The sequence below is a fragment of the Achroia grisella genome, unplaced genomic scaffold (genome assembly GCF_030625045.1).
Source record: "Achroia grisella isolate CSIRO2021 unplaced genomic scaffold, CSIRO_AGI_Agris_v1 utg1245, whole genome shotgun sequence".
In the NCBI taxonomy this organism is placed as follows: Eukaryota; Metazoa; Arthropoda; class Insecta; order Lepidoptera; family Pyralidae; genus Achroia; species Achroia grisella.
Window position 1 is genome coordinate 1,534,818 of NW_026712606.1, and position 25,218 is coordinate 1,560,035.

Here is a 25,218-nt window from a genome sequence, read left to right on the forward strand (position 1 = left end):
ATACAAAATATCTTAATTTTTTCAAATTGTATTTCAACATTAAAAATTTATAAAAAATATTGCCTTGGAAATATTGTAGTAGAATGTATTTGTGAGTCTGATCACTTAATCATTTAATTACTTATCTACCTACTGAAAGACAGATTAAATCATTTGTTTTAATGTGTAAGTCTAAATAGAAAATAGACTCTACATTCTTTATTTCCAAAGATTATCCTAAAGTTTTAACCAATATTGTGAATAAAATACTTTTTTTTACTGTAAATATCAAATGTTAGTCAAAATTACAAATATGTAACAGATATCTCTGAATTTATATCTAATAATTTTATTTACACACTTGCTACTTAAGTGAAACTTAACTTAGTGACCGCTAGACTACGACCCATTTGAACGAAAAACGAAAACGAAATTGCATTGATTATGTTTTTTTAGAGATTTAATTTTACATACTCGTCAATTTTACGAATTAAGCTAACCCTTAAACATATTATATTCGAAAAGTTTGCTAAGTAGATTTAAATGTTCTGCTTGGTAAAATTGATTACGCAAAACATTGATTATTTAATTCCACTCCTATTAACATGTCACGCTAATAGTAGCGGAATTAAACAAAATAATACAAATCCTTTAATACAAATTAAGTAATAAAATAGACTGGAATGGATAAAATATATAAACAAATACTATTGGCGAAGATTATTAATTGGCATAGGACAACTTGATATGATAAGTAACATGTAAAATTATACCGTTAATCTTCCTAAATAAACAAATAAATGCGAAATAAGTATGTTTAGGTACTGACCTGTGATTGCACTGTTGACAAGCGAAGCATTCGAGATGGTAGACATTACTTCGAGCTCTCATCACCATCTCAAATGCTGGGATGACCTTATTACACGCTGCGCAGTATCCAGTGTTACCAAATAACCTAGTGAACACAAAATATAGTTATTACAATAATAAATACTAATCGTAAAAATATTAATATAAATTACTGACTAATTGTCCGGAAAATGTCTATAACAATCCAAATTATACCATAAATAAACATAGTGAAATACACAATAAGTATTAAAAATTTCAATAATTTTCTCCTTTTGTCTGAGATTACAGAAAATATAACATTGCTACTAACAGTATTTTGCTTAGAATCAAATCATCATGCAATATTTTAAAATCTTTTTAACTCATCATTCGATCACCCTGGTACGAGTTTAGGACCTTTAACTTTAATTGTTTACTTAATAAAATATAGTAGATACATGTATTATTATGAAATACTTAAATGGTCACTAAATTAAACGAGTATGCTGCTTTAAACTTCTTCCAATACTTTTATGTAACTAAAACTGCATACATTTTGAGAGCCCACCTGATGGTAGGTGGTAACCGTTGCCTAATTATAATATAGCACAACGAACATTACGTGACCTATTACCCCTTGTGTATTGCCATTTTGGACGAATAAAGTTTTATACCTCCGTACCCTACAATTTCTCTGCACTATTACATTCAACACGTTTTCATTCTTCAATTTTTTTTTTCTTTCATGTTTTTTACAATTGTACCTGCATTTTCTGTAAAATAGATATTTATGAAATGTTGCGAGCTCTTTATAAGCTAACATCTTCAGTGGACAGTCGACCCGTGACCACGACGTATTAACATAATAAATATCTCGTTTATATAATGTGTTCAATTCTTTTTTTCTTTTTCTAGTACTATTATTATACCAAACAAGTGAGCAATAAAAAAATATTCTATTCTTTTCTAACCTTAAATAGTCTCGTTTGCAGAGTATGAGATTGGCGCGTGTGTAGAGGGTATGTCCAACCTCGCCCAGGCGACAATCACAGCAGCCACACTTAAGGCAGTCTTCATGCCACAACTGATCCAAAGCTTTCAGAAGGTATCGCTCCGTGATAACTTTACTGCAGCCGGCACATATCTGTAACAATTTGTAATATAAAACATAAAACTCTCTAAAGGTTTTCTCTATTCCAACTTCTTTTATGCACCTGGAATAGCAATCTCATAATTTCCTAATTTTAAGTTGTAACTTTCGGGCTAGATTCATATTATAGAATATACTGTCATGCTTATTTTGAAGTCTATCCGAATGTTCAAATACGAAAGAAACTAGATACAATTTCGTGATTTTGTAAAACTCAGATTGTCAGTTGTAATAAAAATTGTTTGTAGCTGCATAGTGACTGGTCAACATAATAAAAGTTAAAAATATTTCGTTCGTACCAAATAAAAACTCTGTATCGAACGAATCCATTAAATGTCCTAGTAATAAACGGATTTTTCATTTCGTACTGCATATGTTCTGTTTCGAAAAATGGAATAAATTTTATTGTTATATACAAGTTGAAGTTAATAAAGGAATTGCTTTAAGTTAATAATTATCCATACAGTACGATATATACATATACTTACGACTGTTAACCCAGACAGAGTAGTCAGAAGCATTTTTTGATGTCGACGTCGTAATTAACGCAATACATACATAGTGGTGGTTAGGAGGCGAGCATATTTTTATCAAGCCCTCATCAGCTTGTTTGTTATTTCAGTACTTAAAAAAAACTTCTACACTACCTGTGGCTGCTGTTGCGGTTGTGCAGGCGTTGAGGAGGGTGGCTGCGCAGACGCAGGCAGCGGCGATGCGCGAGCCTCCTTGGTCACATCCATGGCCAGCATATGCGCACCCAGCCCTGGACTGCCGCCGCTCGCCTGCTGCGGCGTTCGCCTCTCGCACTGTACGCCAAGAAAAAGTAACTTATACTAAGGAAATCTCTAAAATCTATTACAAATATGTTTTTAACATTTATCAAAAAAGTCAGCAGTATTTTAAGTGTAATTCGTAATAAAATTAACATAAATTAATAATCTTCAATTTTTAAAAATATCTAAAAATGCATAAAAGTCATCTTCATTCAAATAAACATAATATAAGCAGTTTTGAATAGACATATTTTTTTATTGTAGGTACATTCAGAAAACAGGCTTATCACAAAAAGAACGAAATTTAAATGTTGTTTAGTTTTTTTAAGATTAGTATTTTAATGTATTTAGCTATATTTATTATTCTAATAAAGCCAGACAAATAAATTTGCTAGTTAAATTTATTATTAAGTATCGATAAACGAACGTATAAGCAAGTAATCCTAATGAAATCGTGTGGTACTGGTATTGTTCAGATAGTGCATATAATCGTCCACTCAATCACCATAAGTTACAGTAATCGACTCAGAACAGTGCGACAACTCATAGAGGCCGGTTTATGTTACGGCATAAAATCCAGTACCATGAAATTTGCCGCCCGTAATATTTCTCGAAAAAATTAGCACAACTACTCAAGCGATTAATGAGAACGTGAAACACGACCCGCCGTTCCAAACTATAGCAAATTATGTACCTAAATATCAAATAAATAGCAAATAAAAAAGTTGGTAATTGAGATCGTGTCGGGAAAAAACGACCTGTGAGCAATAAAGTCAAGCACGGAGCGGACCAACGTCACGCTTAATTAATATTTTAAATCCAAACATTTTTCAATTAAATTTGGCAACTACCAGCTCGTGGGGGCGCTCCCAACTGATTTGTACTGTTCGACCTTTCTACTAATATTTTGTACACGTCGAATTCGTTCGGTGGTGAAATGAAATCCGTATTAAATTGCGGGTGGCGAGAAACAATGCTAGCCATTGTAGTGTTGTGACGAATCGTTGCCGTCTCTCATTTTTGTGTATTTTTGAGTGCGCGTCCGTTTGACCGGCCATAAATAATAGGATACGGATATTGGCCGGAAGTATGCACCGATCGACAAATTGTGTCAATGATTGTTTGTTTAATCTAGAGAGGAAGTTAATCAACTGTGTTGTGCCTTGCTTGAACCTAGAATAGAAGCGGAGTACGTACACCGTACAGCATAACGAATCACTTAATTGCGTTTTATTGTAACTATAGTTTATTTCTGTTTATAATGTATTTTTAATCCAATACATATTTGTGTCATACCGCTCATGTTTCATTGCAACGCGTGTATGAAACTGCTAATTAGCGATAATAATACCTTAATGAGTGATAATAAATCACAGCCGTAGCAACCCTTTGTGTAATTAATTCTTCATGTTAAACATTTTGGGAAACGATGTATAGCGTTAAAACACATAAAAATTCACGATACCCTTCCATGATCACTAATTGAACAAAAATTTTGGTATGCCGTATGAAACGTTATTGACTTTTCACCAATTAATAACGATGTTTTCTGTAAACAAATATTTTTCAAAGTGATTTTATCATTTTATAGTGACGGATTAATAAAAAAGTGATATTATGTACTTTGAGTTTGCAACCCAGGACATCTAAAATAACAAGATAGAGATCTCTGCGATTTTATTACTTATTAGTATCCTACAAATCGAAATACAATAACATACGTATTCTAGATACGAGACAAGAACTGATAAAATAGTATTTAAATTATCTATCCAGATGAAGACAAACAAAACTGACATCCAGTAATCATTCAAAAAATTATTTTTAACTATTTCTAATCCATTTTTAGTAACAAACTAGACGTCGTATGATTGAATCATCGTTGAGTAAATAAGTGCCAACCACAATGGAGTCAATAGCCCAGTACGGCACGTTCGCGCTTTCGGTGCGACATTTTTTCAAAGTGGACAGCCCGTGAAGTGAGCCTTCGTGAATAATTACAGATCGGTGACAGTAACATGCCACGGCACTCGGAAAACAACCCGTAGCGAATGCAACCAACCGAGATTAGACGCAGTCGAAGCAAAAAAAGCTCACGCCTTCCATTAACGCTGACTTTCGAAATGTCAATACGCACGAATTAGGATTTAACGAACGTCAACCGACACAACGAGAATAAAACTATGCGAAAGTTAATTTTGCACTGTTCACACTTCAGGACTGTTAAATTCCATATATATGTTTCATGGAATTAAAGAAATTATTATAAAATTTGCAATAATAACATGTAAACTCTTATTGATAACATATATTGAAACAAAATTTTAAAAAAAGCATTCTGTGGATGATTCCAAAACGTGTATCTTTCAGTCGTAATGAAAAAATAAACCTATACATTGGATTCAAATTTGAGCATGAAATTGGAGTAGTGGGGTACAATATAGGGTCACTTGGGGGTCAACATCCAGTGATCCAAAGACCGCACTTGCGCTAATAATTAACATAGATGCGACCCGAGACTAATTATGTGGTACCACCACCACCAAATTAGAAACTATTTTCGCCCATTAGTGGCCAACTTCATAATCAATTACACGTTAAAATTTCACAGCGGTGTTTCGAGTACTCTGTTTGGATAATCGGAGTTTGTGGTCCCACGGCGAGCTATTACGTGCCACAGTACGGGCCATAAAGGTTTTTGTTGGACTGTCGGAAAATTTTAATGCATGTTTGTTTTGAATGCATTTCAGTTCACGTTGTTATATACCTAGTCACTACAACACATGCAACGGGTTTCTAATTTCTAATTAAAATTTTTGTTTAAAAATATGTTATAAACAAAAACTTGAACATGCAATATCTACTTTTGTTCGTTATATTCCTTCAAATTATACTTTGCAACCTAGTAATAAAATAAATTAATAAATAAAATGGGTTGATGACACTTACCACATATCAAATAACTTTTGATCAAAAATAAGACACATAATTAAGTTAACCTACAATGTGAAACTATAGATCTTGCCATGGCCAACGCCGACACATATCAAAACTCAGGATTTATTCCATCGTATTGAGTTTAGCCTTATTAATAATTACTTTTTTATTAATGCGAAAGTGACTTGATATATCCTTTTATTTACTACAATTGACAGGTAATCTTTTACGATGTCACGCTACAATACACTATGAACAATGTTGGTAAAATAATATCATCTAAAATTAAATATCCCAAAATACACAAAGTAATATCTTAAATAGAAGAAAGTGAGTCCTTGGTGAAGATAATAATAGTATCCTAACTTAATTATGGGCAATCCAATCAAAAAATCAACTCTACGAATGTTACTCCCCACGAAAACAAAGCAAATCTTCAGGAACATTTAGAGGCAGACTACACTAATAGGATTGAGTGCACTCCGCTAATCATAATTCATCAGCGAGATTAAAGAATAAGCGACGCCGTCAGGGGGGGGGGGGGGGAGTGCGGCGCTTCCTCCTACTCAATGTGGGAGAGACAATATGATTGCCACACCTGCGGAAACGACGGCTAAAGTAACGAGACGAGAGGCTAAATAATTCAAACCACTACAATTAACATGAACGTTGCTCCACATTACTTTTTAACGCCTAACGTATAATATAACACGTATGCATTAATTGTTTGTTTCGAGCTTCATTTTGATTTAACGCATAATTAACCGCCCATGTTATGCATCAAACGGTAGATGAGTATACTTTAATTAAAAATCATAATTAAGTTTTATGCTATACACACCTTAATTTACCGCAATAATTAAAAATATAATTGTATGCGACTCAGCAGTATAAATAAAGACTTTTAATATTGTTCGCGAGATTGTAGAATGTTAAGTGCAGTTCATTGTAAGCACTGTAAGTATAATTATGCCATCAACTAGTGTGACGTCATCAATTCATGCCTTACTGTTTACTCAGTATAGTATGCTCAGCACAATGTCAACTGTAGTAGAGACTACCTACCAGTTAACTTTGAAATTTCTTATATTTCACAGCCTCAATTATACTATAATTATATCTATCAATAAACCGGGTAGGTTTATTTTCAGTTTAAATTTCATACATGGGTAAATTATATCATATCTACTTTATATATTGTAAACATACTATATATACTTCTTGGGTATAACTAAAATAAAAATTGTTCAAAAGCCTCGAAAGTGAAATACGTGGAGTAACTTACCAATACCTAAGAAAACTTATAAGTTTTTCATCAATAGGCCTCTAGAACGGAGACTACTAGTTACTAACGCCCAGAATATTGGAAATAAATTGCATTGTACTGGAAATCAAGTGAAGGGAATCCAACACAAAGCGTATTAGTTTATGAATTCTTCTGACATAAGTAGAGCCACCAGTCATGCGAGGCGGTCGTACCTACACTTATTTAGCAGATTGCTTTCCTTTAAGTTCTTCTTTAATCTAGCAATGGCCGGCGCGAGCGACGTCCGCGTGTGTTACCCACAATAATTGGGTAAGTCCCCTAGACAGATTACCAATAACCACTAGAAACCACAATATTATAATTGTAATAATGAAAAATTTTAACTAAAATAATTTAATCTTATTTTAAATTCAAACAAATATACCTAGATAGTACAACCATTTGTACTATCTAGGTATATTTATCAAACTTTTTATTTGTTTAAAAGACTTATTGTCTGTGTAACACCATGTAATATTATCTTATCTCTGGTAACAATAAACACTAGTATACTCTTAGATTTTTTTCTATTTGTATTCATTGTATTCTAGCGAAATAAAGAAAAAAAACATATTTTGGCTTTTTTTAGTCTTAAAAGTAATATAATTTAATTCATAATCGTTTTTTATATTTTTTGTTTTAAGGTGTAAATGCCTAATATTTGCGCATTAGTAAATTCATTAAATACATAAAAACCAATTTTGCCTACTAACGTGTGGGTTATATCTACCAGATTTAGTGGTGAAAACAGTAAGGCGGCAACACTACGCGGCGCTTTACATTCGCACCCTCTGTCTCTCGCCTCATCTGCACTACATGTGATCGTTTCTTTGTCAATTGTTACTATTTGGCTGCATCACTCACTTTTTGTAGATTTGTCTTTACAGATTTAGAAATTCCATCATATGAAGTTATTACGTGTGATTGCTTAATAAACATATATATTCCTTATTAGGTACTATCGCCGTACATTTTTAGTCTTTTTTGTTATGCATTATATGGACAACTTGATTGCGTAAGTGAATGATGTGGTAGCGCGCATTTTTTTGCGTATATACTTGGACACTTGCATTCGAAACCAACATCATTGTATTATACATAGATCTATTAGCCGAAATATTTAATTTTAAAGAGATTCTGTTAAATAAAAATATACAAAGTGAATTATTAAATACGTATAATTAATTTCACCTTTTCATGAAACAAGTGTTTGTATTATACACGTATGGATATCCTGTATCTAAACGTATCTCATGAGTGGACTGCATGTACACTCGTTGTTACAAATGATCCTTTGTTCGAGTAAATGTTTTACACAATACTGTATAGTAATGAATTTCATTTGTTAATGTTTCATACGAAACGTAATTGCGCGGTTAATTAGTGAATAATATGGAAGTTACATAGTGATGTAATCGATACGAGTGATTCTCTTTATTGTGTACAGCACTAATATTGTTGTACTATTAAATTAATGAGACGACACATTTACATAATTTTAGTGGGTGATAATTAAATGTTGCACTCGCCTATTGTTGCGCATATGTAGAGGATAATAAGATGAACATGAGGTAGAGATCAGTTAGCCTGTTGTGAGTAATTCACTAGGAATTTAGCACGATGGTTTCTAGGCCCGATCTTTTATGGAACAAGATTCAATACTTACAATCCGTTTCTCCACACATTTAGTTAATTTAAGGCTCGGGCAAGTACGCGGTGTTACGCAATAACTATTATATTCGCCGATTGGAATTAAACAAGAAAGTAAACTATGACTCCTGAACAAAATAATCGATATATTAACTACAGATATCGATCAATTAACTACAGAACTATAAAAGCAAATATGTTGGTGAAATTTCAATGAAATTCACTCGTATACAATTACTTAAATTAGAATTTTGCCGTGTCGAAAATAAAATCCATTTCAACAACATACACCACAGTCACAGCATTATTATCACTATTCGACACCGAACGAAAGCAACGCGAGCCAAACGTTTCGTTAATACCCACCAGCCCATACCATATTGGATTACTGCCGGCACTCGACCGCCGCAATAATATAACGAAATTCAAACATTAATAGGCTGAAACACAATCACGGATGGCCGCATAATCGAGTTAGGTGCCATTCGGTTAAACCCCTATCGCGTAATCTGCCTCATTGTCTGACAGTCGTTGCGCTGATCATAAGGGCCGATTATTGTGGCAATTTCGTGTTTATTGTTTTCAGGTGTCTCGCTGTCACCCGCCTCCTGAAGGAGCTAACAATGCCCGCACCGCCTTATCACTCGTGGAAACAATCTCGTAAAATGTTACTGAGAACGTTATGTGTAAAATCGGGGAATTATAATTGTTATTTTAGCAATTCGATAGAATTAATGTTACGTTATATGTAATAAGTGTCAATATAGACAGATTGATTATATTTTTATTTATTAATATTTCTATATTAATATTCTATTAACTTGTTTGTTGGTTACAAACGAGCTATAAAAACCAGCCACAAGTTTACAATTATAACTATTATATTTCTGAAAGTGGTTACAATTTATTTCCTTCATAATACCATAAATGATAAAATCTTTAAAATAAGTTACTTTAATAGTTGTATTATTTGATAACAGAAACTTTTGTTACATGTATTCGTTTCGTTCTATTCTCCAGTTCATAAAACTAATAATTGAAAATAAGATCAATCATGTATATTTTCCAATAGAAATATGTCTGAGAACTGACCAAACAATAACAAAGTGCAGTAGCCAGATAATAAACAAAATCCCACCGCTGCAAAGTAAGTGACACGTGGAATATACGTTGGAAAAGTTAAAAGTTTCACCTCGGTTAGATGCAGCTGAAGGAACAAATAAGTAGATAGAAGTGATGTCAAAACTGCCAAAAACAAAACTATAAAGTTTGCTTTATAACGAGTAGATATCACTTTATCTAGTCGATATCTCCAACTCAATTTGGATCGGGGAACTTCTACAGCTACTCGTTTGTTTAACTACATACGCGTTGCACCTCTTTTCGCAATACCTTGCTATATCAAGTTCACTTCCTTGTGTCACCATTTCACTGCCGTAATTTATTAATGTCATTGACATACTAAAGACGTAATCTACTACTAATGGCCCTTAATGCAGAGTATTTAATTAAAACTAGAAAAGTAGCGTCTCGGTTAATAAATTAGAAATTCATTGATATTCATTAAAAGTTGTGTATAATTACTTGGACTAATATACAACATGAATTTAAACGTTCAATATCCATTAATAATCAGGTACATTCAATCTGTATTGAAAAGTACTAAAGCAAAAACATTTTATGATTACTAAAATATATAACGCATGTTAACGTTATGCGATGATATGTAATGTCAGATACCTACGACAAGAACCGATTTTGCTGATCTTTTATGACATTATAAAACAAACGTCTCGTATTAATTATGAGACACGTTGCAGTCACATCCCTATTGATCGTAAAGAATCTTTGATAGCAGTTGTAAAATGTTCCAAATCGTTGTCGTGATAATTTATGAACCATGTTTATGGATGAATTTATGAGGATTGTCTGCTCTGTATTTGAATTTATGCACAACATTATGAAATAGATACCGAATATCTTCAATTGTTTTCTCATGACTCATAAGTACGTATTCTTACATATAGATTTAAATAAATGCCATTAAACACTTTTATTAAATTAGGTGTGTTGACAATTGTTGAATATGAAAAGTGTTATTATTATTTTATTACTATAAAATGAAGAAACCAGTTTGTTTTTTAATTTATTCTTTAATCTTTTAACCAAATGTAAATGGTAAAATTTTATAATATTTTTTATACGAGAACATAGACAGAATAACATTCTAAAAGGTATTGGGTTGTGGATAAAAGTCATTCGTTCAAATAAAGTTCAGATAAAAATAATTTAGATAATATTTAATAAGCTTAAATGATTTTGAGATTAGTACTTAAGCAAAATTAGTAAACGTGCCGCGAGACAGAGCCCGTGGCGCGAGGGGTGAAGTGAATTAAAGCAACTGGGAGCCTATTACGTGAAGTGAGTTATAAAATAAAGCCGCGGCGAGTAACTTCATACATTACAAGCCGATAACCAGACGAGACTTCTGAGACACAAACCAGTCCCTTTTAGTGAAATTGAAAACTTTTTCTGTTACTCATACAGCGACCGCGACACCGCTCCTTTTAAATCAATTGCCTTTTTATAATTAACTTACTCCATTATTGGAGTGCACTAACAAGTTCGTACAATTAAAATTCAATTGGTATGTAAATCTATCAAAGAACAAGTTTTTTGGTTGGAAATAATCAAGTAAATTGATCCTGATACGAATGAAACTAGTTCTACAAATCTATATGTATATCTACATTTATTCAGATAATAAATTATACACTGTCTACTTTATTCTGTAGCACCATTTCCTTTCATGTATTTTAATGTAATAAAAATGTATATAATAACCTTAATAAAAATGTAATAGGTTTATTTAAGTAAATCTAATGCTAAATAAGTTGACGGTTCTCTTGATGGGAAGTGTTAACCGTCACCTATATACTTGAACAGTACCATCACATCAGATTATCATGTAACGCCCGTAAATTCATATGTTGCCATTCCACGAAGTTCGGCACCTGATGTTGTACCTCCATGTCTTGAAATGAAATGAAACCGATCTTTCAATAGAAAGCGAACAGCTTGGCGGTTGATATAGGTAAGATAGTGGTATCCAAGCAGACGACTCTGTAAAATCTACCTCGGAAAACTGGTATTGAAATGAATGGGTACCTAATTTGAATCCACTGGTAATTTTATGGCATTATTATCTACAATAAAATTATGTTATTCATTTTGCGAAATATATTACGAGTCGCATAAAGAATACTAACAGAAAATCACAATAGATTTATTAGCCAAATGACATTCCAAGGCCGAGGGTAGCCCACCACCCGCGTGTCAATTCTGACATTATGCAGTCGCCCGCCCTAATGCAATGAACGGCCCCAGCCTGCCGCCACCGAGCCTCGCTACTTTTAGCTAATTCTTATTAAACATTTATTACATTAGACAAAAGCTATCGGAAGGTATCGGCCACTATGTTTTATTTATGACCTCTTATACGATTGCTATTTTCTATCCGTTATGGCATAGGAATGTAACAGAAATAACGAGACAGTGTTACAAGACAAACTCAGAAGATTGTTATTTATCACTAACTGCATCCGTCGTATTTATTTAGGACGTCGTTTTTATGATATTATATCAATACATGTAAGTAATAACTACACTAAATCGTTCATAATATTACATTTTTAAGTTTCATGAGACCATTAGTTATTTTACTATAGGTATCGGTCTCATTATTCATTACTTAAAGTAATATTATAATCCATACTACTATTACAAATGCGAAAGTTTATCTATCTGCCTGTTTGTTACCTTTCACAACTAAACGGCTGAACGGATCATAATGAAACCTGTCATACTAGCGTTCCGATGTAGAGATTAGGATTTTTTTCTACAAAACAGTCATTAAGCGATAACTACATATAACACGTGTAGGTTTTACAACTTGCATGGATACTATTTTCTTAGCTGACCAGTAGGCCTGGTGTTGTGTTTTATTTTCAATGTTCTTTCTCTTGATCAATGTACTTTATTCACTTAGCGCCTAAACGGTACTTTGTATGTTATTCTAGGGATGGAAAAAATGGTGACACACATTATTATGATTCAGTGTACATTTTGTTTTTAATTGCATGAATTCCTACTCAGAATAATAAGACAATGTTTGTTATCTTTCATACTGAGGTTTATTTTTCGATGTAATATTGGAGAAATTATGCTGAATGAAGACGAATTTAGACAAGATAAAGTTCCTTATCATTAATTGAATTTAGTAATAAAGTTAGAAATTTAATATTAAATTCTTTGAGACAGAACGGGGATCAAAATAGAATGCAATATCGCAGAAGTGCATTGATCAAATTTCTGGACTTATTTTAAGTTCACCAAAAATAGTTTAATCAGAGTTATGCGACCCATTAATTAAATTACGTTTTCCATGGGCTGGGCCATAAGAAAATTGCTTTTATTTGTGGGGAGTCATTCAATTAAACATTCATTCATTTGTGGCCCATCGAGTGGCGTCCATTACATTTAATTATAATTTAGAAAGCCCTCTTTAATGATTAGGTGGTATAGTTAGGTTGAGTTAATTTCGATAAAGAATTCTTTAATATTATCCTACATCAATATTATATCGATAAACCAAATTAACAAAATTAGAATACACATATTAAAGTATTTACACACTTATATATAGTTATGATTTAAGAGAGAGATTCAGTGATTCTGCTTCGTAAGTCATACACTCTTGATAGAGTGGTCGTGGTTTTTTAACAGTATGAGAAGATTGTCCACGTGGTCTTTGACGTTTGGGTTCATTACGATTTTTATCCATCTGTTACGGTATTTGGCTGTGCGAAAATATACCGCAATGGACTGTTGTGATACGTAAATACTCCGGATATATCATACAGTAATATCCATTCCAAAATAAAGTAGAAATTGTACTGTGAATACTAAACAACACAATATTTTAAAATACATTATTTTTGTAAACTCTTAATGAATTTATATATAAATAAAAATCTCGAGAAATTGAACCCGCAACCATTAGAAGCACAGCTGTGTATTAAACTGCTATACTACGGAGGGAATCAATAGATATCGAATAGTGATTAGAATATTAATTGACCGAGATAAAAAGAAGACTATTATATGCTTCTCCACGCTTAATACGAGTATTACATGTATGCAAATTTCATGACGATTAGTCGAACCGTTAAAGCATTAAGAGGTAACAAACAATCTCACTTTCTTAGCATAACTAGTTCTTACATGCGACTTTGTCTGCGTGACCAGAATATATTGATTAACGCGAATAAAAAGTAGTGTATGTGCTTTTCCATGCCAATTATACTTGTATGATAAGACTGGTGTAAATATTTAATTTTCTGTGTTGATGTCATGAAGACGTGAAAGTGGCTAGTGGGCATTGATTTTTCAATCTTCATTTCTAATCTTTATGTAGATAGGTACATTGTTAAGAATTAATAAGAATAAGTTAAATTTCAAAATTATTTTCCCTCAGTTATAAATAGACTATTTGCATAATTCTTAATTTAAATTCAGTGTTACTTGATATTGAATCACACACATAAGCCATATGACTAATGTTTGAACCACAAAAATTATCATTCTTAGAAAAGCAAGCAGACTGTTTTACAATAATAATTAAATATGTAACTAACGCATAATAGTCATCCTTTCTATATATTACAATACATAATAATATGTAGTTATGTATATTTAAAACCAACCCCAACTTGAAAATACTGTAACTATTATATTTATTTTAATTCACAAGGAAATATTTTTTATATATTGCGAAAAAACTTGACTAAATCTAAGACTCATTGTTATGTGACGCCATACAGACAGACGCTGTTTGGTGTCACACCGAACAAACCGACAAACTCATATTTTATAGGGATACAATGAATGGTAGTACCGTTGCAATGGTACAAAGTAATTAATATAGCACCTGTCCCAAAGTATCGTGTCAGTACTTTGTAATTCTTGTAGTAACTAGTTACTGTAGTTCTATAGTTTTTGTTTAGTTACTCTTAGTACTGTAGTACTCGTAGTTACCTTGTTACTGGTTCCTGGATTTTGTAATTACCTAATTACTAAATCAAAGTCAAAATGGTGATGTCAATTATATCAAAAGTAAAAAAATAAAGTAACAACACTGTAGTAACAAATATCATATAGTTAACTAGTACTAGTAAATTCCATTATCAACTAGTACATATCTTTCTACATGCCGTTACTTTTGACCCTATGAATGGAGGTAGCTGTGAACAATTCCTTTTACCAGACGGTAAAAGGAATTGGTAAAGACTTACCTAATGAAGAAAAACCTATATTCTATACTGGCTAATTCGGGCATTTAATTCCATATGATAATAATATTAATAATAATTAAAATCATGTTACTTACTACTAGTCCCATTATTTATCATAATATTATTATAGTAACTACTATTATACACAATAATTAATATTACTTATTTCTCATAAATAATATATTTTACGTTAGTCAGAACATCAGAACAGTAGTATACGTAATTAAATCCCACAATTTAGGTTATTAAAAACTCCAACCAAATTAATGCAAGCAAATTAATTACGCTTACTTTACGAACTAATCTAGTTTACTTAAATTAATTATTTTATGTGTTAATTTTATGGAGGCCCATAATAACCTATTATCAAATTATTTTTTTTAAACTTGTTAAATTTTAATGCTCAATAATTTTTAATAGCCCCGGCTCGTTTGATATAATTTGAAGCTATGCAGTGTAATTTTAGAGACATGTGACGGCTCAGATATTTCAAAAGAATTTTAAAGAGCTTTGTGAAAGAAACTATTTACGTAAATACATTTGTGGCCATTAAATGGTTTTTTATTTTATTTTTGTTATAACCACTTCTCAATACATTTATGAAAATATCATCTATGCCTATGAAGGAATATAGACAGTTTCAAAAGAGTTAGTGATTGCAAATAAAAGCTTACGTAACAATAACAAACTGATTTTACCTAAATGTCGTTTGGCTTAATTCGTTTTATGGCAATTGCGTAAGGTTTTACAATAAAATACCAGAGTATGTTATAGATCTGCCAGAAAAAAGATTTAAATGTCAAATAAAACAGTTCCTTTGCAAAAAAGCTTACTATAAAATTGAAGAATTCGTTAACGATAATAATGTTTTTATAGAAAAACTTTAAATCCATAGCACTGACAATATTATCTGATTACATTAATAATGAGTGCGTAGCGACTTCTATGTTGATTATCGCATGCCTCTTACTTGTTATACTGTAATTATTTATATAAAAAAAAAACATCTATTAAAAAGAGCAACACACAAGTTTCTTGCTCATTCTTCTTGTGATGAATCTGCATTCCGAATGAGTGGTAGAATCAAAATATGACTATTCAAAAGTGCTTGTAATGAGTTTATTTGAATAAAGATTATTTCTATTTCTATTTCTATTTCTACATTGTTATTCAAAATAGTAGTAATGTCATATTACTTCTATGTTGATTAACAATATCAAAAACGTTTTTCAAGTTAATAATTCATCACAGATTAGGTACATATATTATTTTATACTATGTGTCAATAGATGATAGACCTGCTTTCCATATCATACACACAGAATTTATAATTAGTAACGTGATCTGACAGATGCTAGTGAAATTAATAATGTTATTTTTTAGTAAATCTATTCTTTTATTTTGTATATCTAATAGAATTTGTTTAAATTTTATTGTTTTATCATTCAACATTACAACATTTATGTTATTTACAATTGGGACACGAGTTACCTCCCTATAAGTGGGTTAATTATGTAAGAAATTAGATTAATTCCGTTTTTGTTTAGTAATTCATTAATTATAAAGCACTCATTAACAATTAATTCATTGAAATATCGATATATTAACATAATAAAGTGTTGGTTTATTTTTAATGGTTCATTAAATTGTCTTAATAGATACCTAATTCAATAATATACAGTCATTATTAATATTCAATTAAAAAAATATAGTACTTATGATAAAGTATTTATAATGTTCATTGACATTTTATAAATAATGTATCTCTCACAAAAATACTTAGTTTTTACATAATTGCTCATAAAAATATTAATTACTCGAGATATACTAAAATACCAAGGAGTAATTGGCTCTATGTTAAATTCATTAGTAATACAAAAAAATATTTATGAAACTCCTAACAAATAAAATCAAGTAAGCTACTACATAACTCAAAATAATTAGGCATAAACACTGTCGGCAAAAGTTTTTTCGTAAAGGCGGTAATAAAAATTTTTCTCACTTACCATAAAATTAATTAGTGGGTAAAACGTAAATTCCGTATAAAACAACACTTATATGTATATATTATAATGTTAACGGGGTTAACACTTAGTTCTTATTGCACACCGTATGTCACTTAAGGTAAAGTTGTATGAAGTTGTCAATATGTTAGTCGTATATCGCGACGCGATGCGTTGTTTATGAAGCGATTGCAATGTTGCGCGACGCGTGTTTACAAACCGCTCTCCGTATAAAAACTGAATGAATGAACGGCCGCGACACGGTACTCTATCGGACGGTTTCCTGTCTACTATGATAACACCCTTTGCCGGTTAATGAGATCACTGTTTATGGCATAGTATGGCATTGTCGTTCATAATTATTTTACATATAATATGTAAAATAATAATGTATAAATACAATTTGTTTTTAATTATAATACTTACAATATGTAAAGTTTTTACCTTACAATTTATATGTATCTATAAATTGGTACTTAATACTGGCTAATAAAATATAAAAGCTTACAATAGAGAGGTCTCATCAAATCTCTTAAAAAATGTTTTTTATATAGTCCAACAGTATAAGTACATATATATATAGTTACAGTATATAAGGGCTAAGTCAATATAATTTAAATTAATTAAGATATAATTATTTAGATATAAAGGACACATTATATCAATTATATTATCTGTGATTATATTAAGATTTTTGATGAAACACATTTTATGTATTCAATACGCCTAAGGGAAATGATAAAAATCTCCGTCGCTATATGATATAAGAACAGTTGAAGAATCATAGTTTATTTTCGAGATTGGCAATGTGCAGTGGTAGAAAAAAAGTAATATTATTTTTCAATTCTCATACAAAGGTGGTCGGTGCGCGGCGGCAAATTGGTTGTATTGTCAATTTGGGCAGTGCGTGCCGGGGCGCAGATGAAATGTTTATTTTCAATTTCCGACATTTTCCCGCCACGTCCGTCGCAGGATTAGGATGCGAAACAACGACACTGTTTGCTACGATAGTTTTAAACATATCGTAGTAGCAATTGTAAAGGGGTCATTCACATAATTGAAGCGACAAGAGATTAATTACTTTCAAAATAAAAAATGCAATGAAACGTCGAAATGTTTATAATACCTTTTTTTGCTATTTATAAACTAAATTAAAGTACATTCGTAGTGTATCGTACATTCAACATTAGAATATTAGTCGTTAGTTTAGATTTTTATAGCTTTTATAGAACAATGAAATAGTTTAGTAGAACAGCATGTTGACATTTGACTCGATCGAATAAAGATCAAATTGAAATCACCATATTGGAAATACACACATTTCCAATGAGCGATGGAGATTTTTTAATAGTATTTATGGTATTAATAGTATGGTAATATCTAGTATCATAGATATATAAAATATATTTACGTATTTGTCTCTACACTTTTTATTAATTTTATTTTATGTATTTACCCATTACAAACAAACATACAAAATAAAATTATTTTCTCTTTATAACCTAATAGTAATAATATCTCAAAACAATACACACTGCAATCACTAAATTAAAAAGAAATTGAGATTTACATACTGATTACATAGTTCCTGAAGTCTCGGCTAGAAGACGTAGCGAATCGCATGAGAAATGTATAATTGCACGTAATCGGCAAATGACAAGCGTGGTGCACGTTTTCAATTCAAGTGTGCGACCCTAGGGTACTAAGGTCTTTGTCAATTTCCAGCAGGATGATGGAACCAATTTATAATTTTTGTGTACATATAAAATTCCAACAGCACCGTTAGATCTAAAAGAATTACTTAAACTGAAATCATTTTGTTATAATAGGTGTTACTTATAGATATTTCATATAGTAATCAGTAATTATAGGGATACTTAATCATGTCAGATAAGACATTCTTTAGTAATTTGAATTTAGAACTAGTTGGGGAAGTAATAAAAAAAAAATAACATATACTGAATAGAACTTAAAAAGCAGTTCAAAATTTTGTAAGTTCTCAAAAAATGTCCCTTCATATAGCTTGAGACTTATCTTAAATATACGACCCGTTATATTGTAGGAACATAAATGGCTTAATTGTTGGTTCAAAGTATCCTTCGTTGGTGGCAGGAAACTTAAATATTAGCATGTTTTATTAGCCGATGTTTGCATAGTGCTTCCTTTGAACAGACTGACGGCACCGCCGCCGGCATTTCACAGATAAAGGATCCCACCATCATATGACAGATTATACCTATGTACATATTGCAAACCTAGTACAATACTGGATTAAAACAAAAATTATTTTTTAATTTTAAAATTTTGAGTATAATTTTTAAAATTTGAGTTAATGCAGTATTGCTTTAGTTATACGATTCTGACGTCGCTGGGATCTCGTCAATATTGGTTAGGAATTTATTTTTGATTCTACTTTAATTACAAATCATTATTACATAGTATAAAATAAAGTCCCTGTCGCTGTTTGTATGCTTAAATTTTTAAAACTACCATACGGATTTCGTTTTGATGATTTTTTTTAATAGACAGAGTGATTCTAGCTGAAGGTTTATATATATAATGCATGTAGAGCCGTGCGAAGTAGCTAGGGGTGAGTAACTAGTAATATATAAACTAAACTTTTAGTTAAGAAAGAAAAGAAATTGAACATCATACTTAGTTACTTGTGTAGTGCGTGGAAGAAAGTTTTTAAATAATAAAAAAACATGTGCTTTGATTTATGTGACTAGTGTACCCACGAGTATGTAGCCATAAAGTCGGCATCAATTTTAAATCAATATTTAATACCAATAAGATAAAGGAATATTTTAGTTCTAAATAACTTATGCTTGTTAATAATTATAAGTCTTCTGAATAATTTGGTGAAATAATATTTGTGAAAATAAGAATTCGCGACATTGAAGGAATTCATAATCATATTCAGTAAAAACTAATTTTTTTATGTAATTTGAATCACAAACAAGCTAACGAGAAACCTGATGGTGAGGGGTACACATGACTATGATGTGACACCTCTTATCTTGTAATTTTATTTACTCTTTAGTTGAAATACAGCTTACAAAGCAAGCTTAATGACGGCTGAAATAAGCAAAATACTTTTCACAAAGTACTCGAATATATAAATAATATTCAATAAATAAGAATGGAACTTCCAATAAACAACTACAATAAATGACTAGATGCACATTCATAAACCATAACTTAGCCGAGTCGTTTACACGACAACCTTATGCGATATTTACGAAGATTATGCAACAAACGTTGGCAATTTACTTGACATTCTGTTTGAAAAGGGCCCCTCGACAATTGTATGTCATTTATGTACAGGGAAAAGGCTGCTGTTCATTACACTGCGACCGTCAAATACCACCAACTAGCTGTAATGGTAGGCAATTTACTCAAAAAACCCTATACAGTCAACAGTGGTGAGTGGTGATTCATTGTTGTGACTTGTTTCATTTTGTAATTGGTATAAAACATTAGGTACCTACGTTAAAGACTGTTGTGGCTTAGTGGATTTACTTCTCTGACGTATAAGAACAAGGTCGTGATTTTCGATTTTGTACTTGAAGACAGAAGATATGGCCTCATTATTTCATAATATATTAATTTACGGATAACTTATTTTTTTATTACAGGTCTTTTCGAATTTAGGGAGCAGGGTTTAACCTTTTGTTTTTCTGATTAAATGTATAATTATATTGCACCATTAAAAATAAATAAATATTACTTTGTATTAAATAAGTTTATTTTTCTCATAGAATAAAAAAAGATGATATCATATTTAAAAATACTTAAGAATGTTTATTTATACTCCTAACTACTCAGCATCGAAGTTAATTGCAATTGTCAATTTAAACATACTTATTTAGAGTGTAACGTATACTAATGTAGGTATATATTATTAAGGAATATCAGCGCTCATTAATAAATTTAATAAATAATTGCCACAAATCCAGAAATTAAATATTATAGGAAATATTATTATTGCAAATATTAAGTCCTATTCACTGTTCATTATATTGTAGGAAATAAACACATTTAAGGAAATTGATTCATTCACAAATCACAATACAAATAAAGTTTAGTACCTACTTATATGAAAATAGTTACCATTATAGTACTCCACAACTCAAATGTTTGTTTTATATAATTGGAATGAGAAACAAACTGACGGCCCATCTGATGGGAAGCTATAACCATCAGCTCTACATATGAACGGCACTGTATTTCAGTCGGAACGTAGAACAATAATAAAATACACACTGAATAAATACAAAACTCTGCTGTATTAGTATGTTTTATACTTTTATTATTACATATACATTTTATAAGTACAGAAGATGGATAGATGATATCCAAGTGGTGGTACTTGGACAAAAACTGCTAACAATCGAGACCACTGGAGACAGTTGGAGGAGGCCTATGCTTGTAAGCAAACAGATATATGTGTATATGATGGAAAATGTAAAATGTAAATATAAATAACTAATACCTGAATAAAGGCTTTATTAATATTATTATTATTATACTTCTGTAATTTCATAAGTTATGCAAATATACCTTAAATCAATAAAAAGTTCTCTATAGAAAATATACGGAAGCATGCCGATATAACATAACAAATTAAATTGTGTCACAGCCTCGACCACGTGCGAATGCCGCCGCGTAACAGGAATACCGGGCAGGGCCGCGGGCTTATTAACTCCCTCCATTAATTAAATTATTAGAAATCTCGAGCTGGGCTAATTAACGAAGAATTCCAACATTTCGGTCCACCTATCGGGCTTTAATTAAAACTGACAGAGCCGCGAGCGAACGAGCACTCGCCAAATATCGCCTCTATTAATGCATTAATGAAATGATCACTCGAAACTAATTAAATTATAGAGGTAATGATGCGTGCCAGTGATACCAACTTCAACCAAGCTATGTAACTGTTTAATAATATTATTTTAAAGTAGCTCAAATGTAAGGTTATATTATTTTTTTATAATTTTTAGGTAGTATCTAATTCAAGATATACAACTATAACAGGATTTTTCTATTTGAGTATATTTCTTTATTAAATTTATATATTTTATGCAGTATTTAGCTTTCTCTACCTGCAAACTATCTACTGTTACCTACTAATTTGAAATAATTACCGATAAATGAATATGTAAATACGAAAATAATATTACATAAACTTTATAAAAAAAATTTACAAAAATAGTATGAAAGCGCTATAATTTTAGGTTAAATATATAAACGTTTTAAACGTTCTTACCACACCTGTTAAATAATAATCCATAAGAATATTGTAACACAATAATCAATGTATAGAAGAAAGTAAAAAGATTCCAACATTTTAATAGATATATCTCTATATTATAAACATATAATCGGTAGGATCAAAATATGAAGGAAACTGATGCTATTAGGTATGCGATGCACCATTCATTAGAATTTAACATTGTAATAGTAGGCACGGCAAGCGAGGCGCAGTGACATTAAAATGAGTAATTATAATAAAGCTGATATGTCCTCATAATTAACTAAGCCTGATGAAGAGTGCTTTGACGAGCGATTGAACACGCAGCAGCTTTAGCGCTTTACCGTGCCAACTCAATTCCGAAATATTAAGAATCACTATTATGCTTGTTTATTTTTGCGTTGGGTAGTTATTCTATTATTTTTAATAAATATATACAAATAATAAATACTAAATGAAATCACGATTCCAAAAATTTTTTTATATAGCACATAATACGTATTTTTAGCACGTTATTCCCATATGTATTAAACATAACAGATTTGTTAAATTTAGAAACATATTGTTTTCGTCTATATTCTCATTAATAATCGTTTGTAATAGGATGAAAATCTTATGTTCCACTTATACTTGAACAGTAATATTAGGAAATTAGTAGTATTATATTTCGTTTCTTTTATTAGTTTTTTATGTGAGTATACTATTTTCTTTTCTCAATTTTTAAAGGGTTTTTTTTACTCACTAACCCTATCCTAAAACGTAGCGCTTCATTGCTGAATCGCTACACGCATACAGCAGCACTAGCGCTAATTAGACGGAGTGACAACCCACTCCTGCCATAAAACGCTGCAGATTTATCGCCACAGATTATTTATATTATGTTTATTAGGCCCCGCCCTCCGCACCCTCCGCCCTGCTTTCCCGCTAATTGAATTGCCCGGATTTTTTATACTTAACAACACCTGAAGAGTTTATTGCGGCTCATTGTTTTATGATGACCTTTCGGGTCTATTATTTACTTTTATTCGTAGATGAAAATTTAGTTTTAGCACTAGCAACCCGCCTCGGCAATACATAATATTTCTACTATAAATAAGTCTTAATTAATTTCACACCCAAACCCTCCTCAGAAATTAGTCTGTCGATGCATGAGAATCTGTACAAGTCATTTTTTTTTTATTATCACAGACATGAAGACAGATGCTTCAGGACATTTTGTTTTAAAATATAACATGTAGTCGTAAATTTACTACAGAGTTAATTGAAATTAATTCAGAATTCCAGGAATGGAGTTCGATTCGAAATAGTAAGTAAAATGGGACTATTTATGAGGATAAATAGTCCCGTTTTACTTAATATTTAGTGACAAGTATGACATAACTTACATTACAGGTGAAGCCAGGGCACTTGTAATGTCCGGTTTACGAATATGAAGTCATCGATAATTTTGACGACATCCGTTATAGTAAGTAATTGAATAGAAGTTTAGTTTTTAGCACGACAAAAACTAATTCAAAATTGATTGATGGTTTTGAGGTATGCTGCTAAATATTGATTGTATTATTTATTATTATTTAACACAGAATAATACTGCTGACGATTATATTGCTATGTGGCATTTCATACTTTTTAAAAGAATGTATGGAAATACTTGGAACGTCCAATTAACCTAATAATCATAACATGACATTACCAAGATCATAATTAACATACAACGTTATAAATCATCCGTGAGTGGGAATACAAGTTATTTTGGCAATAGCATCGGTTATGATTAACAGCGTCTCCGCCCGGCACAATGATAAATTGACAACGAAAATAACTGTTATTTTATAACAGTTTCCAATCCATAGAGGACAACGAGGTGAATCCACTTATTATGTTAGTTACTATTAGTCTAATGACGTCTGGCTGTCAATTAGTGGTACAGTACAGCACTCAGTGTCTTGTCCTACACTAAACGTACATTAACATGGTCTAAATATTAATTAATAGGATAACAAGGTATGTAGGTAAGTATCTAATTGCTGACGGAAATTTATAAATGAATAGTGATCTACGTCTGTTGCGTTGGGAGCGAGATCAAACATTTGCCAAATCTTTCTATAACTTGTTGAAAGAGCATCTCTGGTGCATAATAAATGCATAATAATTCTTTCGATCCAGTATAGAACTATCCTGCTGCATAATGATAGTTCTATACTGGATCGAAAGAATTGGCAGGTTTATATTAAATTTGGTAGGGCAGGGGAAAAGCAACACGAGTGCATAAAGGTGCATGGTGATGTCTGTCAAAATGGTTTAGGATGAGCACCAGGTCCCTTTTCAGGGACTCCGTGCGTAAAATAAAGATACCAACTTTCGACAAGAGACGGCACCTATAAAAGAAACCTACATTTGTGTTACAAGTACCAAAATATGCACGAAAAATCTCTCCCTTGTATACAATAGATCTGACATCTGCACTGTGAATCCATAAAATACTAAGAAGTTCGTCTCATAATATAATTTTTAGAGTTTATATAATGTCTATACATCCGAATCATAGAATGCGGATAACTATTTCAAACATGATTTTAATATCGTGCGCAGTAACTGTTTCATGAACTGCAAAATTTTATATTTATAACCCATATGAGTATCACCTGATGAAAACCGGATACTACTACTACTAGGTTTTGTAACTGTATTTGATGTCACCATTTTGTATCTTGACCAAATTATATCTCACAAGAAAACTACAAATTAGAAGATGTGAAAGACTATTCAAATTTGATAACATCTCAACCCTGGGCATCATTAATGTAGGTATATACTGTAAATCCCTCGAAAAACAATTTCCAATAAACATAAACTTTACAACGGAACGAATAGAACCTGATTTACAATGGCCGTTGTTGGCATGTCCTTATCCATGGACATGGTATCCGGCGTTGTATCTGCGTTGATTTGTTACTTCAGTTCGTGGAGTATGTTTCATCT

At 31.4% G+C, this 25,218-nt stretch overlaps 1 protein-coding gene across 4 annotated transcripts in view; it reads right to left on the minus strand.

Annotated features, from left to right (window-relative positions):
- The window catches only part of LOC131854783 (LIM domain only protein 3-like), a 71,147-nt gene that overhangs the window by 7,009 nt on the left and 38,920 nt on the right, over positions 1-25,218 (minus strand). For 3 of the 4 annotated variants that reach the window (XM_059205936.1, XM_059205939.1, XM_059205940.1), the window contains 3 exons: positions 2,608-2,766; positions 1,782-1,954; positions 809-934 (listed from right to left, as the gene is read on the minus strand). In XM_059205936.1, coding sequence (XP_059061919.1) covers positions 809-934; positions 1,782-1,954; positions 2,608-2,766 — 458 coding nt within the window. Of the gene's footprint in view, positions 1-808; positions 935-1,781; positions 1,955-2,607; positions 2,767-16,985; positions 17,202-25,218 lie in introns of those variants that run through there. The other variant, XM_059205937.1, reaches the window with a different exon arrangement.